Source organism: Mytilus californianus, unplaced genomic scaffold, assembly GCF_021869535.1.
Source record: "Mytilus californianus isolate M0D057914Y unplaced genomic scaffold, xbMytCali1.0.p SCAF_7, whole genome shotgun sequence".
Taxonomy (NCBI): domain Eukaryota; kingdom Metazoa; phylum Mollusca; class Bivalvia; order Mytilida; family Mytilidae; genus Mytilus; species Mytilus californianus.
This window is the reverse complement of record NW_026262723.1, coordinates 107,011,540-107,032,756: the sequence shown is the minus strand read 5'-3', so window position 1 is coordinate 107,032,756 and position 21,217 is coordinate 107,011,540. Positions and strand designations below refer to the sequence as shown.

At 31.6% G+C, this 21,217-nt stretch overlaps 1 protein-coding gene across 4 annotated transcripts in view; it reads right to left on the bottom strand.

The window, feature by feature from the left end:
• Positions 1-3,212: 3,212 nt before the first annotated feature.
• LOC127708269 (caskin-2-like) overlaps positions 3,213-21,217 on the bottom strand; it is an 87,578-nt gene continuing 69,573 nt past the window's right edge. For all 4 annotated transcript variants that reach the window (XM_052213110.1, XM_052213111.1, XM_052213112.1 and 1 more), the window contains 6 exons: positions 19,418-19,528; positions 14,036-14,137; positions 12,190-12,328; positions 8,773-10,860; positions 8,102-8,144; positions 3,213-6,975 (listed from right to left, as the gene is read on the bottom strand). In XM_052213110.1, the coding sequence (XP_052069070.1) occupies positions 6,879-6,975; positions 8,102-8,144; positions 8,773-10,860; positions 12,190-12,328; positions 14,036-14,137; positions 19,418-19,528 (2,580 nt within the window). In that variant the 3' untranslated portion in view covers positions 3,213-6,878. The remainder of the gene's footprint in view (positions 6,976-8,101; positions 8,145-8,772; positions 10,861-12,189; positions 12,329-14,035; positions 14,138-19,417; positions 19,529-21,217) is intronic.

Below are 21,217 nucleotides of genomic sequence, written 5' to 3'. Positions count from 1 at the left end.
GGTGTGACTACATGACCAAGATAGACCAAATTAAATAAAATGCTCCGCTGGGCGCAGCTTGATAGGACCACAGAGGTCGAACCCTGAACAGTTGGGGCAAGTATGGACACAACATTCAAGCTTGATACAGCTCTGAATTTGGATTGTGATTAAATATTTGACACAGCATAGGTTTCTGACACAGAATGAATGTGGTCTAAGAACTTAAAAATTTTAAATTGGACATTCACCTATTATGGTCCAATATCCAAAATCTAAATACATGGTTAGATTCAGCATATCAAAGAATCCAAAGAATTCAATATTTGATGAAATCAAACAAAGTTTAATTTTGGACCCTTTTGACCTCAATGTGGACCAATTTGATAACGGGGCCCAAAAATCAAAATACATGGTTAGATTCAGCATATCAAAGATCCCCATATATTCAATTTTTGTTGAAATCAAACAAAGTTTAATTTTGGACCCCAACTTGGACCAACTTGAAAACTGGGCCCATAATCAAAAACCTAAACACATGTTTAGATTCAGCATATCAAACCCCAAGAATTCAATTTTTGTTAAAATCAAACTAAGTTTAATTTTGGACCCTTTGGACCTTAATGTAGACCAATTTAAAAAACGGGACCCAAAATTAAAAATCTAAATACACGGTTAGATTCAGCATATCAAAGAACCCCAAGAATTCAATTTTTGTTAAAATTAAACTAAGTTTAATTTTGGACCCTTTGGACCTTAATGTAGACCAATTTAAATAATACGTCCCGTAAACGGGCGTATAAAAACGGGACCCAAAACTAAAAATCTAAATATAAGGTTAGATTTGGCATATCAAAGAACCCCAATAATTCAATGTTTGATGAAATCAAACAAAGTTTAATTTTGGACCCTTTTGACCTCAATATGAACCAATTTGATAGCGGGGCCCACAAATAAAAAATCTAAATACATGGTTAGATTCAGCATATCAAAGAACCCCATATATTCAATTTTTGTTGAAATCAAACAAAGTTTAATTTTGGACCCCAACTTGGACCAACTTGAAAACTGGGCCCATAATCAAAAATCTAAACACATGTTTAGATTCAGCATATCAAAGAACATCAAGAATTCATTTTTTGTTAAAATCAAACTAAGTTTAATTTTGGACCCTTTCGACCTTAATGTAGACCAATTTAAAATACGGGACCCAAAATTAACAAGAGTGCACACGCTGAAATGTCTCGCCTTCTTTACTAACCATTGATTTTACTTAACATTGACCAATGAACCATGAAAATGAGGTCAAGGTCAGATGATACCTGCCAAACAGACATACCTTACAATCCTTCCATACATCAAATATAGTTGATCTATTGCTTATAGTTGAAGAAAAGCAGACCAAAACACAAAAACTTAACACTGAGAAAAGAACCATGAAAATGAGGTCAAGGTCAAATAAAACCTGTGAGACTGACATATACATCATAAAATATTTCCATACACCATTTATAGTTGACCTATTGCATATAGTATTAGAAAAAAAGACCAAAACTCAAAAACTTAACTTTGACCACTGAACCATGAAAATGAGGTCAAGGTCAGATGACACTTACCAGTTGGACATGTACACCTTACAATCATTCCATATACCAAATATAGGAGACCTACTGCTTATAGTATCTGAGATATGGACTTGACTACCAAAACTTAACCTTGTTCACTGATCCATGAAATGAGGTCGAGGTCAAGTGAAAACTGTCTGACGGGCATGAGGACCTTGCAAGGTACGCACATACCAAATATAGTTATCCTATTACTTATAATAAGAGAGAATTTAACATTACAAAAAATCTTAACTTTTTTTTCAAGTAGTCACTGAACCATGAAAATGAGGTCAAGGACATTGGACATGTGACTGACGGAAACTTCGTAACATGAGGCATCCATATACAAAGTATGAAGCATCCAGATCTTCCACCTTCTAAAATATAAAGCTTTTAAGAAGTTAGCTAACGCCGCCGGATCACTATCCCTATGTCGCAGGCTCGACAAAAATCTAAATTCACGGTTAGATTCAGCATATCAAAGAACCCCATATATTCAATTTTTGTTGAAATCAAACAAAGTTTAATTTTGGACCCCAATTTGGACCAACTTGAAAACTGGGCCCAAAATCAAAAATCTAAATACATGTTTAGATTCAGCATATACAAGAACCCCATATATTCAATTTTTGTTAAAATCAAACTAAGTTTAATTTTGGACCCTTTGGACCTTAATGTAGACCAATTTGAAAACTGGACTTTCCCACAATTTGTTTTTACCCACCCCCCCCCCCCCCCCCCCCTTTTCCCCCCAAAAAAAATCTTTCCCTGAAGATATGGTCATAATCTCAATTCAAATTTCCAATGGAGTTTGCAACCATTATTACCCCTTTAAATTTTCCATAGTACTAACTTAATCTATTTTATAATAGAATTAAAAATATGGTGTCAAATCTTTCATGTGGATTTTTTTGTAAAAAAAAAAAAAATGCAACATTTGCAGATATTTTTACTGGTCTTCCTTTATAAATATGCATTTCTTTAAACATAATTTAAAAGCAGTGTACGGGAAGTAATCAAAACTTTGTATTTAATTGTTCATTAACCATTACTTTATACACAATTTAAAAGCAGTGTAAGGGAGGTAATTCAAATGATGTATTTGATTTATCTCCCTTACACTGCTTTAAATTATGTTTTGTACTAAAGTATTTGTCCATTAACCAGGACAACCTTGTTTTTTCCCCCTTTTTGCCCCTAATTCCTAAACAGTTTGAGCCATAACCCCCCAAAGCAAATCCTAACCATCCCTTTGTGGTATGGAACCTTGTGGTATAATTTCAAAGAGATCCATACACTGTTCCACAAGTTATTGTCTATAAACTAGAAAATGCTTATTTTTGGCCCCTAATTCCTTAACTGTTGGTACCATAACCCCCAAAATCAATCCCAACCTTCCTTTTGTGGTATTTCACCTTATGGTAAAATTTCATAGAGATCCATTAACTTAAACTAAAGTTAGAGTGCGAAAACCAATGTGCCTTCGGACGACGACGCCAACGTCATACCAAAATACGACCGCAAAAATGTTTGCGGTCGTATAAAAACAAGTCATTGTGCCGTACTGATAACAGGTAATAGGGTGTGACTACATGACCAAGATACACCAATTTAATAAACAAGTCATTGTATACTTTCATTTTTTATTATTTCCTGTTTAATTTCATACATCTTTTTGGCATTTTAATATTTACAATAGTTTGTAAACATTTAACGATAAATAAATAAACAATAACAGAACAACTACATAATTAATTATATCTTTCTTAATTACATAATTAATTATGTCCTCATTAACTATAGAAAAGCTCAAATCATTTCAAACATGCAATCATAAAATTTCTTAAAGAGCACAAAAAATGCTGTGTATGCATAAATAAAACCCTCCAAGCACAAGTGCAGATTCATAAGCAAAATATTATGCTAAATTGCTTCCAATGAATTTTATTATGTAAAAAAAATTTCTCATTCAAAGAGATTTCCTTCATAGTGTATCAATGTTTAATATAATGTATGACAAAGGCACTCTTCATGAATAGTCAGAAATTGAAGCACAAGTTTAAATGCTGTATCATATTTATGCAAGATCTAGTGGCCAGTTTAATAGCAGTTTATTGGTTAAGAAACTCTCTGGAAATGTACTTACAAATTTTTTTGGTCAAAATATGAGAAATTCTTTGAACAGTTGTAGAAAACTCATTACCCAATCATGAGGACCAACTGCAGACAGTTATAAAAAATAATTCAAGAAAACTCTTGCTTTACTACAAACATTCCAATATGTATGCTTCCTTAGGTTACCAATTTGTCAAAAAGACACACACTAAACAACCAAGAAATCATCATCTTTTTCATTATATTTCTACAGTTTATATATAAATGCAATTTTCTTTCTTGCAAGAGACCTACATGAACTTGACAGTACATTTCTATCAGTCTCAAATTCTGTCACAATTCTATTTCTTCAATGTATTTTGTTTCCATTATTTAATGTAAAACGAAACTGTTTGTTTGTAGAATAAAACATATTTTGTTTTACATTTGGTATTTGCAATTTAATTGATACAAGAAAGAGAAATTTAAGGTCTGTTATTTAATTTGCAGAAAATCATCCCAAACTCTTTATGTCCTTACAGAATATAATATCACTGAAAACTGGTAAAACTTTCAAGGAGAAAGAAGTGATGTAAAACTTTCAATAAGATTTACTTGCTAAATGATATTACTATCAAAACTGATTTCAAGTAGGCAAGTTCACAATAGTCAGAACCACACGTTTTATTTTACAACCTTTATAGATCAAGGGATTCCATGAATAAACAAATATTACATATAACTAGAATTATCTTTCTTTCATTCTACCAAAAAAACGAAAACTAAAATCTGAAAGAAAGATAATTTTTTAGTCAGATAATCAATGACTGATATTCTATATTTTAGGTAATCACTTTTAACATATTATAACTGCTCAGTTACAGTTGGAATAGAACAGAAGAAATATGTTTTATTTATTTTCCCTGAATTTCATTTCCATCAAATCTGATTGGACCAAACACATATATCTTTATATACTGTAAATTCAGAAATTATTGTGAGGTGTTTATTAATGCCAATGAAGAATGAATCCCAATAGGTATTTAGACCACCAAACAAACAAGGACCAGTCGGTCAAACTGGACCCATTATGCCACTAGGACTATAACAAACTATAAGAACATATATATTATTATAATACTATGTAATTTTATCTACTTTAAGGCTTAACTGTTCAAATATACAGTGCATTTCGTATTTTGCAATCTCTAAATAAAAAAAAAAACTGCCAGAAAAATGATCACACAACCACATATCACAATAGTATTTTTATTGAGTTACCTCCCTTTATATAAAGTATCAAAGAGGTAGCAAATTAACAGGCACTTGAGTACAACCATGCAAATCTCATTAAACTCCGTAAACAAAAATCTTTCTGTAAATTTCCTATCCTGTTTTTCTTCAAAAATCCATTAATGACATTCTCACAACTGTTGAATAGTACAATAATTTCAACTAAGACATACATCACCTTTGGAGGCATTTCACTATACTAAAATTTAGAGTGCAATAAAATTTCTTAAATAAGTCATTATTGTGTGTTTATATTGGGACTGAGGAATACAAATGGAAGTTTTTAACGACCTTGACTGGCTATACAGCCCTTGCACGGTCGTCTACTGAGGAATATGCCTAGTTGCAACATTATATAATGTTTTACCAATATATCTTTTCCTCCAATAATAAACATTTAATCTTCCATAGAGATTTGGTATAGCTGGATTTTTTTTGTAGTTATGTTGGAATTTTTTTGAAGTTAAATAATGGTAATGAACTCGTATGCATTTGGATAGAATAAACCCTTGCCAAATAGGGAAAGATTTTGAGGGATTTTCGCAACAATATGTATAGCATGATGGGGGGAAAAAATCCTGAAAAAACCCAAATAAAAATCATAAAATTTGATATTATGTATTATATGATATTGTGAGCAATACTGTGCTTATTTTTGAAGAAAACAAACAATATTTATTTATATGAAAATAAACAACATTACTATTGAAAGTCAAGTGCAATAACAATTTTTATAATTTATATACAAGTAACAGAAATTTAAGTTTTTTGTTTATCAAGGTCACACAAAGTAAGACAAGAAGGTCTGTTTCTAATACTAGTATGTAAGTTCATATATGCTATGACCAAATAATCTTATTTCAATAATAGGCTGTAATTGCAATTTCAATTTTTCATACCAGTTACCTTAGACTTGATCTGTTAGATTTCATAAATACATAGCCTATGATATTGTCTTTCTCTAAAATTGACAGGGAAACTAACTTGATACACTACATGAAGGATTATCAAAGTCTACAGGTGTATGTTTAAGACTGCTATATCAGAAACAGACCTTTACCAAAATTTAATCATAGACATATAAATATAAGGGAGCACCTTGTTATTATCATAATTCAGATAAACATACAATCTGTAAGCTGTAAAATAAGAAATCTCCTCTAAAATATGATCACTACTTTATCTAACTACCAGATAATTAATTTTCATACATTAAAATCACAAAACTCATTTACAAAGTACAAATCACAGTTTCTACGATCAAATTGTCCAAGGCAAGAAAGTGACTAAAGTGAACACAATCAAAATTTGTACAGTGTCTGATATTTGTTTATGTCAATGAAAACAAGGCTTTTATGATAGAAATCTGTGAAAGGATCTTAAACATGTGTATTATGTTCAGCACCTTAAAATTAAAATATACCCTTCAGATACCCATTATATATAATGAAATGTGATGTATCTTTCATTGAATCAAGATCTCATATCGATGGTACTACTTCTCTTGAAGTCATTGATGTTATGTTGTGTATTGTGGTCATTGATAGATCATATACTGTGGTCACTGACATTATTACTCTGGTCTAAGATGTTATGATGTGTTTTGGTCACTGATATTTTTTATATATTCTTTGGTCATTGATATTATTATGTTTTTTGGTCACTGATATTATGTCAAATACTGTGGCCATTGATATTTTGACATTAAACATATCACTCTTATTTTTCTATCAAGTTTCTCTAGTAGTTTTACTGTTGATGACAAATTACAGGACCATTGAACTACTGGATTAGGAGGTAGTAATCTGTAAAGCACCCGATGAATAGATAAGCACAGCTGAAATGAGACAAGGAACCAGGACTGATGACTGTAACAGACATGTGACACTAAGGTTAATAATGAGGTCATCCATTACAAATAGCTTCATCTTCTAACATAGCATCGAGTTCATCAGTTAATCCTTGTAACATGAAGTCAATATCCGTCAGAACATCTTCTGAACTGTAAAACACACAATACAAAATATTTAAGGTTATATGCTTCAAAATCTATTATAAAAAGTCAACACATATTGAGGTGAAACATGGCAGGATCATCTTTCTGATAAGATTTTCATGAAAATTGTTTTATAACTTATTTACAATATCATAATAACATCTACAGAACTAAGGTTAATATTAAAGTCATCCATTGCATATAGCTTCTCCTTCCAACATAGCATCCAGTTCATCAGTTAGTCTTTGTAACATGAAGTCAACAAATACAGATATGAAATAAGCAAGAAACATCTTTCTGATAATATTTTGAGGAAATTTCCTTTATATTTTACAATATCATACTAACATCTACAGAACATCAAAAGCAAATAAAGTTCTGATATGATAAGTCAGGCTGTTTACAAAGAATTATAGTTTTTGTTGAATTCTTACAACACTGTTGCATATATCAGGACATTGGTTATCTCTTTTAAATTGTATTTAATTTCGTCAGCCCAGTGCCCCTATATAGATTAGGGCTATTCCATTAAAAAGAATGTGGGAACATAGGAAGTGAAGTTTTATTTTTGGACAGGGGTTGTTGGTCATCTATGGTTGTTTGTCTATTTGATGTAAGTAATCGAAGTTTTATTTTGGACAGGGGTCATTGGTAATCTATTGTTGTTTGTCCATTTGATGTAAGTAAAACAACTCAAGGTAAGTATGTATGTTTGAAAGTCTATTCCTACCCTACAACATCTATTCTAATGGAATATCCTCTTATACTATACAGTAATGTCTTGCTCATTGTTGAAGGTTGTACATTGACCTGTAATTGTTCACATCTTTGTTGTTATCTGAAAAATGATGTCTCCATAGACAGGAAAACACGATAGACATTACTTCGAAATTCAACTTCAATCTATGTAAATAGACATTGCTTAACATCCTTATATACAACATAATGAGATTAAGAAGAATTAGTCACTTTCACCTTCATAAGAATTTCAGTTTTAAGAGTTTGTGTAGATCAGTTGATTTCCACGTAAGGTCTGATTTAGTAAAGATCTTGTAAGTATACGTTACATGATCCTGAATATGAAATAAATTTAATAAAGATAATGAAAATGAAGGAAACATGAATTACTTACTTTTTATCTAAACCATTACTTCCTGTTTGTTCATGAATGACATCTGTAAAAAATAAAAGTAGGTTTAAACTATCCTTTTTTTCCATCTTGTCAAAACATAAATTTCCCTCCAAAAATTTTGATTGAAAGTCCAATCATACATTGTCTGATTTTATTGGCCTTTATGTTTTTACTTGTAGCATATTACCCTGATAATTCACAATAAGTTAAAAGTGATTTGGTGTATAAACCTAAATGAGACTGCACATTGATCATGTGATTGTCATGGTTATAAAAATTGACATCATACCTAAATATACTGTATATAAGTTGGCTCTGAAAGTCTCAAACTTAACTAAAATTGTGTAACAAACTTTTCAAAATAACATCCTGTTTTTGTTTTGGTGTGTGATCACCTGGTTATTTAACAGATTCCTTAAATGGTAAAAAAAACTGAAAAGATAAAAGATAGCCACTAAAGCCTTGTAGCATTATACAGTAGTTTCCTTTCCGTAGACCCTGATCAAATGTCTCTTTTAGTAAAAGTTAACTTTTTATGAATGGTCTTTTCTGAAAGAAGTAACCTCATCATGAAAAATCTTCAGTAAAAATCTAGATGTTACCTCTTAACAACTCTTTTCGATTATCACTAATATTTCATATGATGATAATATCTGATCTTAACTGTTTACCTCTTTTTTGTAGAGATGCTGTCATTGTTTCAGACCTCTGAGTAAATAAGGATGGATTGAGGTCGTTTTCACCCTCATTAATTTGCACTATAGATGTTTTAGAAGGAGGTGCTCGTTGTTTAATTGTTCCTACGTTTTCATTAGCAAACGGTAAGGTATTAGATTCCACACTGGATGTTGATATATTAGAGTCATGACTTGACGTAGAATCATTCCGTTTGAGAGTTCCATATGGCGGTGTTTTTTCTCTACCACCTACCGGTACATGATTTTCTTTAATTAAATATTCTCGTCTAGGTTTTGGTTTAATCTGAGGTGATCCTACACTTTTTAAATGTTTCACTACATTTTCTTCCGATCTCATTGTAGTTGTTGAATCACTGAGACTACCATTATATCTTCTGAATGATGATGTATTTTGGTTCTGATTATGTGAAGAGACAGGCACATGAGACCCAACATGAGAATCTTTTGTCATGTGAGACAGTATTGGTGGCTCCTTAGTCGGACTTGTTCGTAATGAGGTACTTCTTAATATTGGCGAAGAAAATGAATTGTTATGAACACTATGATTGTCTGACATGTTTGCCACTGACTCATGCCCCTGGTTTGACCGCATAGACTGAACAGCACTACAAGTAGATGTTCGTGTTTCAGTACCTTGTACACTATTTGCACTAACTTGTCTCTGATACTGGAGTCTATACTCTTCACCATGCATATCCTCTTTACTAGGTATTCCATAATTATGAAGTTTAGGTGTAATTATATCCATAGCTATTGGTGGCGGTGGTGGTGGAAAGTCTTCTCCGTCAGAATTAACCATATCATCAGGACTGATCACTTCACCACATTTACTGCCAAATTTTTGTGACAGACTTTGTACACAACTAGCAAATGAATTTTGCTCTGAGGCCACTTTTACTGATTTCTTAGGTTTAGGCGACACAGCAGGCTTTGTTGAGATAACCGGTTTAGGTTGAAGTTTTGGAACAGCTGATTTAGGTATACTACCAGCATACTGAAAATTGCCTGAAGTTGATGAAACACTTACTGGTGGTACCTTACAACTATTCACATTGTTCTGAGAATTACCTCCAGAATTTCTATTGGAATTTTGAACATAATAACTGTCAACAATGTTGGGTGAATTATTGCCAGTATTTGGCACACTTGCAGCATACGGTGAATTCTCGAGAGATTTCTGTATACTATATTCTAATTGGCTTTGTTTAGATATTGAATTACTTCGTTTGGGAGGAGGTGGAGGAGGGACTTTCTTTATTGGTGTTGATGAATGAAGAGGTCCAGAGACACCTGGTGGACATGACTGAGACATAGAGTTATTCAGGCCTGAATTGTAGGGGGAGTGTTTCGGGGAATCATATACAGTCTCTGATCCAAGGTCACTTTTCTGTCGTTTAAATCCTCCATTTCCTGTAGTCACTGATTTTTCAATATGATCTTCTAAATACTCAGTTAATTTTTCTGCCTCCACAAAGTCTGGTGAGTATTCTTTACTTGAACGTTTTGCTTTTGCAACAATCTTAGCAACTGGCTTAGGCTTATTCATAACTTTAGGAACAATAGGGGCCATAGGCAGTGGTGCCCTATAACCATTATCAATTTCTTCTGTTGGTGTGCTATCACGATCAAATTCATTTGAACGTCTAGAGGGTCCCTGAAAAGATTGATAAGTTATTGTTTGACCTGCCATATCTTTTGTCAAAGAAGAATTAGGTGACGACTGATTACGTTTAACTTGAATTGCCACAACATCTGGTTGAAATGCTTTGGTAGTTGGACTGTTCGGGAAAAAACAAGAGTCCAAGCTTCCATCACTACCTCTTTGCCTTGCCGGAGAACTATTATACATTTGTTCACTATTGTTCAAACTTTCTCCAGAAGAAGATTTTCTAGGTCGATGATTGTACATGGCCTCTCCAGAATGGCGATTTGAAATATTATTATGTGGTGGATCTAGAATTTCTGCTGATCCTCGTTTTCCATCTAAAGTGGATTGTCTTTTAGCATTAGATACAATTCTTTTTAATCTATCCACTGCTAGCATTATTTTTTTCTGATGACCTATAAATACCAATAGAATATTATTAAAGATGTTACAACTAAATCTTTCTCTAAAATAATATGTCTCAACTCATTGCAGCGAAACTTAAAAACAATATTTAATGCAATGAGCTATATTTGCCAAATACTGGGTTGCATATCATATAAAATAATTTATAAATACAATGTAATTACTACAAGTTCAAAAGAACATCACCAAAGAGGCAGCACTCTAAAACTTCTTAAAGATGCTATACTTAGATACTTATGCAGCAGATTTTAAAAGTAATGGTCTTCGATAAACCCTCATTTACTGCTTGTAACAAGTACCATCCAAGGTAATGTAATGGCATACTCAATCTAAATGGATTATCATGAGGCTTGGTAAATACATACATGTTCATTAGATTAAACTGTGACAGTTTTTGCTTTTGAATTGTTTCACATTTTGTAATCTCAAAGCCTTTTAAAGTTTACTATTCAGTATGGATTTTTTATTTTCTTGAAAGTTGTATAGGACCTGTAGTTATTTATATCCTAGTCCCTTGATCTTTGGTGGATAGAAGTCTCATTGGCAATCATACCACATCTCCTTATTTCAAGACTAATTCAGAAAAGTTATCATTCAAAGATGTCAAAATTCACAATACAGAGATGAAGAAAAAAACACAACTAAAGGGAGATCCTATATACTGCTTGAAACTAAGATGTATGTTTGATTCTTAATGCAACTATTTTAAACACAATAGAATACAAGCTTAAATATCTAGCTTGCTCAATTGATTATTATCTAATGGTTTTTGGAAGCAATGAAATAGGTCTAGGTAAACATGCTCCTGTCAGACAGCTATTAGGAACTGAACAAATTGAGAAAAAATAACATTAAAAGAACAAACAATGAAAATGAGGTCAAAGTTAGGTAATTCCTGTCAGAAAGACTTGTTAATTGATTCTGCAGGCCAAATATAGTTTACCTAACCTAACTTAAAATATCACATAGTCATCAAATGATTATTAAAGTTGTGTAACTGAAGAACATAAGTCCCTGCAATATCTTTTAGTTTTATTATTGATCTACAATTTGCACATAAATTGACAAACCAAAAAGGAATCTGTCCTGACCAATTGCTTGTGTTTAAAACATATATGTTAACTCATCAGATGAAATACTTGCAACAGGTGTCAATTGCAATGAAACCCCAGGCAAACCAAGTTCAGTAGGATGGACATGTGTACTGCAGTATTCTCTCAAATTTCAGCTTTATTACACAACAGTTATTTCAATGGTTCCTAGTTGTTTCACTTTATGATTAAATTACACAATGACCAATCATCTAAAACAATACATACCCAATTTAGAAATTCCAATTTCTTCTAAATCTTCCCAACTAATATCAGTAACACTGTCTATATCAGCATATCCTTGACTAGTTAAGGTTTTACAGTACTGCTCTAAATGTAATAAGTGAAGCCAATCTTCTACTGTATTCTACAAAACAAAAATCTACCATAATACTTTACCTTAACACATATCTATAGGATAATGGACCTAATATTTGGGGGTAAAAGATGCAAGTACAAAATTTACATCAGGACTCTGGTAAGGTATTCATCCATTCACCATGAAAGATTTTTCTATTCATAAACAAACAATGTCAATGGTTTCTTCACCAAATAAATTGCCAAGAATGCATAGAGAATGAACTATTTATACACATAAAAATGTAAGAAAAGTAAAAAAAAATTTAATGCACTCATATAAGAGACCATATTCCCATATAGTCATTTTAATATAAAATGTATGGCAATTATGGCATCTGCCTAAAAACTTCAGTTTTTGTATAGATTTTACTGTATTATTACATCACAGATCTTTGTTTTACATCGTGTTCAATGCTACACTGTATGAAATGACAAAATAACTTTAAAAGCAAAAATCTAACCATAATCAATATTTTCCCTCCTAAGTACCAATTGGCATCTGCTCAATAATTGCTAATTTGTAGCTTTCTATATGTTAATTAGAAGATTTATAACAAGTTGCTTATTAGAATATGCTATTTTCGATCATTCTAGTGCCATGTACATAACAAGTACAATATCAATACTAGAGTTAACACAGCTATAAATGTCACATGGTATTACCTCTGTTCAATCAAACTTAATTTGATGTCTTCAAACCTACCATTGTTTCTTATTAGCCAATGCAATTAAGTTTTATTGGGTGAAAAAGAAAGTTTACTTTATTGAATAGTATGTACAGTTGAAACTCAGCAATTTAAAACTCATTATCTTAATTTCCAAATCCTCCTTTTTTTCTTTTTTAAGCTTTTACTACGTTAATTCTTAGTCGTTTCATTGTCAAACTGTTCGCCAAACAGCCAGAGAGTTAGTTAAAACAGACATGGTATGTTTTGGTATGTAGATATTTGGAGATGATGACAAGTCTTTGGTATGTTTTATTCCTTCACAGCTTCTCTGGACTAGAGGATACTTGGCAGATGGTAACGAAACCAGTCCATAATTTTAAAATACCATTTACAGAATAGTCCCCATGAATTAATATGGAAGGTAAACTAACTAAGTCTGTATCATCAGAATCTAACCATTCCAGAGAAGAAGTGTATACTATGACAAGAATAAATTAAACAAAATCTAATCATTCCAGAGAAGAAGTGTATACTATGACAAGAATATATTAAACAAAATCTAACCATTCCAGAGAAGAAGTGTATACTATGACAAGAATATATTAAACAAAATCTAACCATTCCAGAGAAGAAGTGTATACTATGACAAGAATATATTAAACAAAATCTAATCATTCCAGAGAAGAAGTGTATACTATGACAAGAATATATTAAACAAAATCTAACCATTCCAGAGAAGAAGTGTATACTATGACAAGAATATATTAAACAAAATCTAATCCTTCCAGAGAAGAAGTGTATACTATGACAAGGTTATATTAAACCAAATTTAATCATTCCATAGAAGAAGTGTATACTATGACATGGTTATATTAAACAAAATCTAATCATTCCAGAGAAGAAGTGTATACTATGAAAAGAATATATTTAACAAAATCTAAACATTCCAGAAAAGTGTATACTATGACAAGAATATATTAAACAACAGGGTAGAGATTCCAAGTATTTAGAATGCCAAATTCAATTGTTTTAAGTTAAAAACCTACAGGTTTATAATCTGGTAAGCCATCACTAATGTTAAGTCTGGCAATTTCAGCTTTCAATCTCTTCCGATGACCAGGTTTAGTTATTCCAATAGCAGTCAGATCCTGAAAAAAATCAGAAAGTAATCATCACCTGAATGTTTATAAGCATACAACATAAACTTAAGTGTTAAAGATTTACAGGTAATAACCTGGGTCATTACCATGCTTGCAATAATTTGAGTTGAGATAATACATAAGCCACTCTGTCTAAATCCCTATGGTAATCAATGTATAAAATGGCCTTCCTCTCACCTCTTCTTACTTTAATGTAGCTAATCACTCTCTGATTTTATGATTTATCAGATAAGTTGTCAGGATTGTTGCTTTTTGATAAATAAAGTCAGAAGTCCCTCTAACATCATATTGCTGTTATGTGGTCATTACTGGACTTCATTGGCAAATATTCAAAATAAATAATGTAAAAAACCTATAAATTCCTTTATAATGAGGCAATTACCAAAGGTTAAGTAAATCAGTAAATATTAAACTATAAAGTGTATGTATTCTTAGTTTACCATTATAGTTCAGGTTGTACCAATCTTCAAAGTTTTAGAACCTTTATTTAGTGGCAAAGAACAACTATTTATGACAATACTGGACACCCATAATCGCATAAAAATCTTGTTCTGTTTAATATCTTAGCTGGTTAACAGATATATTCTACCGATACATAAACTGTTAACACAGAGATATGTCTCGCCTATTTGTTATTTTGATAATGCAAATGTTGAAATTAAAAAATAGCAATACTTTAACATGTAAGTTATGAAATATTCAAAGTCAATGAACCATGACTGAAGGTACAGGGCTAAACAATCTCCATGGAAATGAGATGTGCCAATGCTAAAACAACTGCAAACCAAATATCATTGAGTTTTCATAAGTCGTTCCCTTTAAACAAACCTAAACACAAACATTAACTTGTAAACTATGTAAAAGTTTCAAAGTCAATGAACCATAATTAAGGGGTGGGGTTATATAATCTCCATGGAAATGAAACTTGCAAATGCCAATACATTTGCATACCAAATATCATTGACTTAAAATTAGTGGTTCATCTTAAACTGACCTAATCACAAACTAATACATGTAAACTAAGCAAAAGTTTCAAAGTCAATAGACCATGAATGAGGGGTAAAGACCAAATATCCTCCATTGAAATGAGATGTGCTAATGCTTATACAACTGCATACCAATTATCATTGACCTACCACTAACAGTTCCCCTTAAACTGACCTAATCACAAACTAATACATGAAAACTAAGCAAAAGTTTCAAAGTCAATAGACCATGAATGAGGAGGCAGGGCCAAATAATCTCCATGAAAATGAGATATGCCAATGCTTTTACAACTGCATATCAAATATCATTGACCTACCACTAGTGGTTCCCCGTAAACTGACCTAATCACAAACTAATACATGTAAACTAAGCAGAGTTTCAAAGTCAATAGACCTTGACTGAGGGGGCGGGGCCAAATAATCTCCATGGTAATGAGATGTGCAATGCTAATACCCCATGATGGTACTCAGACTAGAATCTTGTATGGATTGGAATTATTTTTATATCGAAAGCTTATCCATTTAGATTTAAAAAAATCCAGTAAATCAAATTCATATTATACAAAGTACGGAAAATATATTCAATTTCTGAATGTAGGAGACATTAAAAAATTGCCTTTTTCATTAAGTGATAAAAATAAACGTTGTGTTTCAACTGTATTATAAGTCAATTTTTGACACATGATCATCTATATTTTTTGGGCTGTTATACAACGCCGACATTAACAGGAACTGCTACCCATTTTTTTTTAGTTGTGTAGTCTTCAAGAAATAAATTATGGAACAACACTGGTACCCTATGGAAAATGCATTACGAATAATTGCACTCTTTAACCTTAAATGTTTTCATTTGACAACTGAAACATGAAAATGATACCTAAAGTCAAATGACACCTGTCTGACAGACATAAATTCCTTAAACTTTTGTAATTAATAAACTCTAAAAGGAAAAGGAGATAAATATACTCAATATGAAAGAAAGGTTGCTTCCGTGATGGGGCTGGTCATTTATCAAGTAAACACTGAGAAAACAGACGGACAAAGGGGAGGTCAATAAATGGTCCAATAAACAAGTGCAGAAAACAATATAAAAGATTTTCATACTACAAAAACAAACTTCACTACAATATTCTTATATTACCTACATAAGATACTTTTATGACTAAGTTTACACCAGATTCCCTATATTAGTTGTTTACTTGAAAACATCCTTAGGCAACGGAAAAAAATAGCCATAAATCTTAGTTATATAACAGAAGAATATTTATAAGCAGTGTAAGAATGTGCATATCTTAGTGTAATTAACCTGTTACCTAAACACCTGTTGTATAAGGAAGATAATAGTTAATAGCATGGATGATGTTAAGTGCATTGTAATTTTCACAAAAACATATGCCTACTGCTAATTTATCAAATATATCATACATTTACCTTTAAAATTAACTGCTCGTATGTTTGAAAATTTTCCAAAACTAACATTAAACTTAGTTTTCTTTAAGTATGTTTAATGGTGTTTTGTAGTATTATATGTTCATAGAGTTGTTTATTATCATGAGAATGTAATCAAAAAATTAAACCAAAGTGTCAGTTAAAGTACGGTAGTTGGGTGGAATTACATAGCTAACTAGAATTCTTATATAGCATTGTGTGTAACATTTAACTTTTATGAGATATGCCACAAATTTCAAAACATCAATTCCATGATTGATAGTCTGAGTTATGAGAGATAGCACAGAATCATGTAATTAATTTTGAAATGGTTTAAACAGTGTTTTATATCAGTTTCATTAGAACTAAGATTACTGTACATTGTATTGTATTTGAAGATTTGAAGGCATGAAGTTTTTGATTTGATGGTTGCAAATATATATGCTCTGCTTAGGCACCACCAGTAAACTCAAATTTTGATCATTAAATTTCTAAATGATGTTAAAAAATCTTCAACAACAAGTATACTTTTAATCCACATCAAAGATTTTATTAAAAATGTTATTTATAATATACCAGAAATACTTGATGTCTTATTAAGTTTTGTATTAATTCAATCCTTTTTTACTTTCATCACAGAATATCAAAATTAGAAAAAAATTAAACAACAAGAAAAATGTAACTGTTGAAATGTGAAGAGACTCTTAAACAAGAGTGCACTTGCTGAAATGTCCAACTTGCTTTACTAATCCTGAATGTATTTTATGTTGATAATTTTTAGGTTCAAGTTTAAACCATACATGTATCACATAATTCTAACTTTACATGTTTATTCAGATCCAGAAAATTAAGTACATAGTAAGTTGAACCCTGCCAGACAAACAATTCACCTTACAATCATTCCTGGACCAATAACCAAATACAAGTGACAAATTACTTATAGTATATAGATTGATTTTGATTTTTGGTGTTTTAACGCCACTTTTAAGCACTGCTTTTGGGCTATTTTGTGGCGGCCAGTTTTTATTGGTGGAGGAAGCCGGAGTGCCCGGAGAAAACCACCGACCTTCGATAGGAAAACTGACAATCCTAGTCAATTAAGATTGGAGTCGAGTGCACCCGCACAACGGGGTTCGAACTCACAACCTCAGTGTTGACTGGCTAGTGATTACAGTAGTAACTACTTAGACCACTCGGCCACCGAGGCCCCCTTATAGTATATATGAAACAGACTAAACCATAAAACCTTTATGTTGATCACTGATCCATGAAATGAGGTCAAGGTCAGGTGAACACTGTGAAACATGTAGACCTTGAAATGATTCTATGTAGCAAATATAGTTATTTTTTTACTCATGAGTGAGAAAATCACATAATAAAAATACTATATAGTTTTTTAAGCAGTTGCTGAACCATGAAAATGAGGTCAAAGACAATGTATATATGCCAAACGGAGGGCATCTATTTAAAAGATATGAAGTATCCAGGTGTTTCTACCTTCTCTATAATATAAGGCTTTATTCAAATATTGTACGCCACTAATGACAGTTTAGCATAAAAAATTATATGAATGTCTAATTTGAAAAAAATATAGGTCACTGTGCTCATCTTCTAGATATAATCATGCATTTTTTTATTTCAATTGTTAAAGAATTTATGATTCAAAACTAACAAATGACATATTATATATGTGATAAATTTATAGGAAATGTGATATCCTAAATTGCTAATTTTTCAAAATTATGTACACTAGAGATACATAGAAAGAGTAAAAACCTGAATGTAATTCAACAGTATTTCTGCAAATAAGTAGCAACTGCTATATATAAGTATTTCTGTACCTTTCTGAACTTCAAAAAGATCAGAAACAAATAAATAACAAAAAACATACTAAAAGATATATTCTAGCTCTTTAACTGCTCACTTTATCATCAAATCTCAAACAGTTGCTGACAGAAACATCCAAACAAATATTTCTACATTTTAATTTGAGCTGTAGCAGTTATGTGTAGCAAATAAAATCCCAATAAAAATTACAAAGTCTGACTCTTTCAAAATAATTTATGAAAAAAAGAAGAAAATCCAACATGTACAATTTATTTGAAAAGGGATGATCAGAAGTATCAGTTCAAAGATTTGACATTTAAAAGGAATACTTATCATCTTTCCATCAAATACCTAACTTATTCTATAGATTGGTTCTTTATATATTAAGGCATACTACTAGAACAGACTTCTTAAAGATGACCAGACTGATCCTGCAATTTTTGATTAGTACTAGTGAAGAGGGGGTCTGGTCTCATTGATACAGGAACAGGATGTCAATGTGGATTCCTGTCTACTGGTAACCTATAACTTGCTGAAATTTGCACCATTTTCTTAAGGAAAAACTTGTTGAAATTTGTACCACTTTCTTAAGGAAAAACTTGTTGAAATTTGTACCATTTGTTTAAGGAAAAACTTGTTGAAATTTGTACCATTTGTTTAAGGAAAAACTTGTTGAAATTTGTACCATTTCCTTAAGGAAAAACTTGTTGAAATTTGTACCTCTTTCTTAAGGAAAAACTTGTTGAAATTTGTACCATTTTCTTATGGAAAAACTTGTCATAAGTTGTATCTAGTCTTTTTTTCTGAACACTCTTGTGAATAACTATATAGTCAATAACAACAAGTAACTCTCATCAACTAGAATGATACACGTTTAAAGCCTACATGACCATGGTGTTATTAATAATGGTAAAATATGTGTAACTGAGATCTTTGCAAGAATTTATTGTATGACTAACAATTGAGAAAGTCATGATGTACTGTAAGTGATCTGTAGGACTATAACAAACTATTTTCTTGACCTTACCTCTGGGGTCATCCTAGAAATTGTCCTCATATCATATCCAGCATTGATAAACAGACCAAAATATTCCTCATATCTGAGGTCCCTTAACCAGGTCTTCAATATCTCATGGTCCTGAAAATGTAAAACAGAAATTACAATTACAGAAAAGTAGCAAAATAAATGCTTCACAATACTTTCAATTGAGTAAATTAAATGGGTACAAATTTCAATGGTTAGCACAAATTAGTGATTTTCATTAAACCTTAAGTCAACGGTTTTGTAATCAATCGTGGCCATCATAAAGGTATCATGTGCCTTTCACTTTCCCAATGAAATCCAGGACAGGCTGATATGTCTCACCTACTTAACAGATCCTAATTAACAGTTACGCTGAAATGTCTCACGTACTTAACTAATCATAACTTTATATTAGTGGATAGTCTTTAAGATACAGGTCTTGCAAATTGCAACGTGTAATATAAAAAAGGTATCACTGATCAATGAACCATGAAATTGAGGTCAAGGTCAGATGAATCTTGTAACCATAAAATGATTCTATACACTTATTAGATTATTGACCTTAAAACTTAATGTTGATCAATGAACCATGAAAAGAGGCCAGGTGACTGTTAAGGCTCAGTTACTCCTGACAGACAACATCTTAACCTTGTAAATATTCTTTAGACCAAATAATCTTAAAATTAACCATTGAAAAGAGGTAAAAATCAGGTCTTCCCGGTCAGAAGGACATAATACCAAAAACCAATTCTATCGACCTATAGCTCTTAGTCACAAATAAACTGATCAAAAACTGTACTTTAAGTTGATCATTGAACCATGAAAAGAGTTCAAGGTCAGACAACTGCTGTCAAATGGATATATACAGCTAACAAACATTTTATAGAATATATATAGTTGACCTTTAATCAGGAAACTTAACTTTGATCACTTAACTATAAAATGAGTTCAAGGTCTGATAAACATGTGCACCTAGCAACTATTCCTTAAACCAAATATAGTTGGCCTATAACTCATACTGAAAAATAATTGACATAAAAACACAAATTGGGCTGTCCAGCTCTTCTACCTTCTGAAATATTACACATTATGCAACCCAGATTAGTGTCTTTATGTTTGAATAACTTCAATATCCTTTGCAGGCATGACAAAAATAGTATCCCATACAGATTCAAAAATATATAATCTCATGTTCCTGAAAAACATAATCCATGTGACATCTTTGTATTAATATAGATTGAATAACTGAAATTGTTTCAAAGCAGTACCAGCTCCATGTTTGGCTGAGGATTACTCAGGCAACACATCAAAATGATTCCCATATAAAAAGCAACATATATATATACAATATAAACAAAAGGCGATGGATAATGATATTTAATGAGACAACTTTTCACCAGAGACCAAAGGACGAGGATGTTAACAACTATAAATAACCATCTGCTCCATAGAAGATGCTGACTTGGAAGTCAAGACATGGTCACTGAACATAAAGGGAAAACATTGCTGAAAACTTGATACATTTGTATTGTGAAGTGGCCATTGTTGATTTTGTTAATGATTTCCCACATCAATTATACTTGCTGTTAAGCACATTCTCATTAAAACAATGTTTTGACTTTCTATGTCAGCTTGGCCAAATTTTTATACAGCAGCATTCCTGTCAGATCTTAGAACAATAACACAATCTTTGCCAATTTTTTTCTAACTTTTTTTAATGTTTGATGAACATAAAACAAACAAAAAAAAAGAAAAAAACCTTGACACTTTGTGAGATAATGCATGTGTGGGCAGGTAAGATTA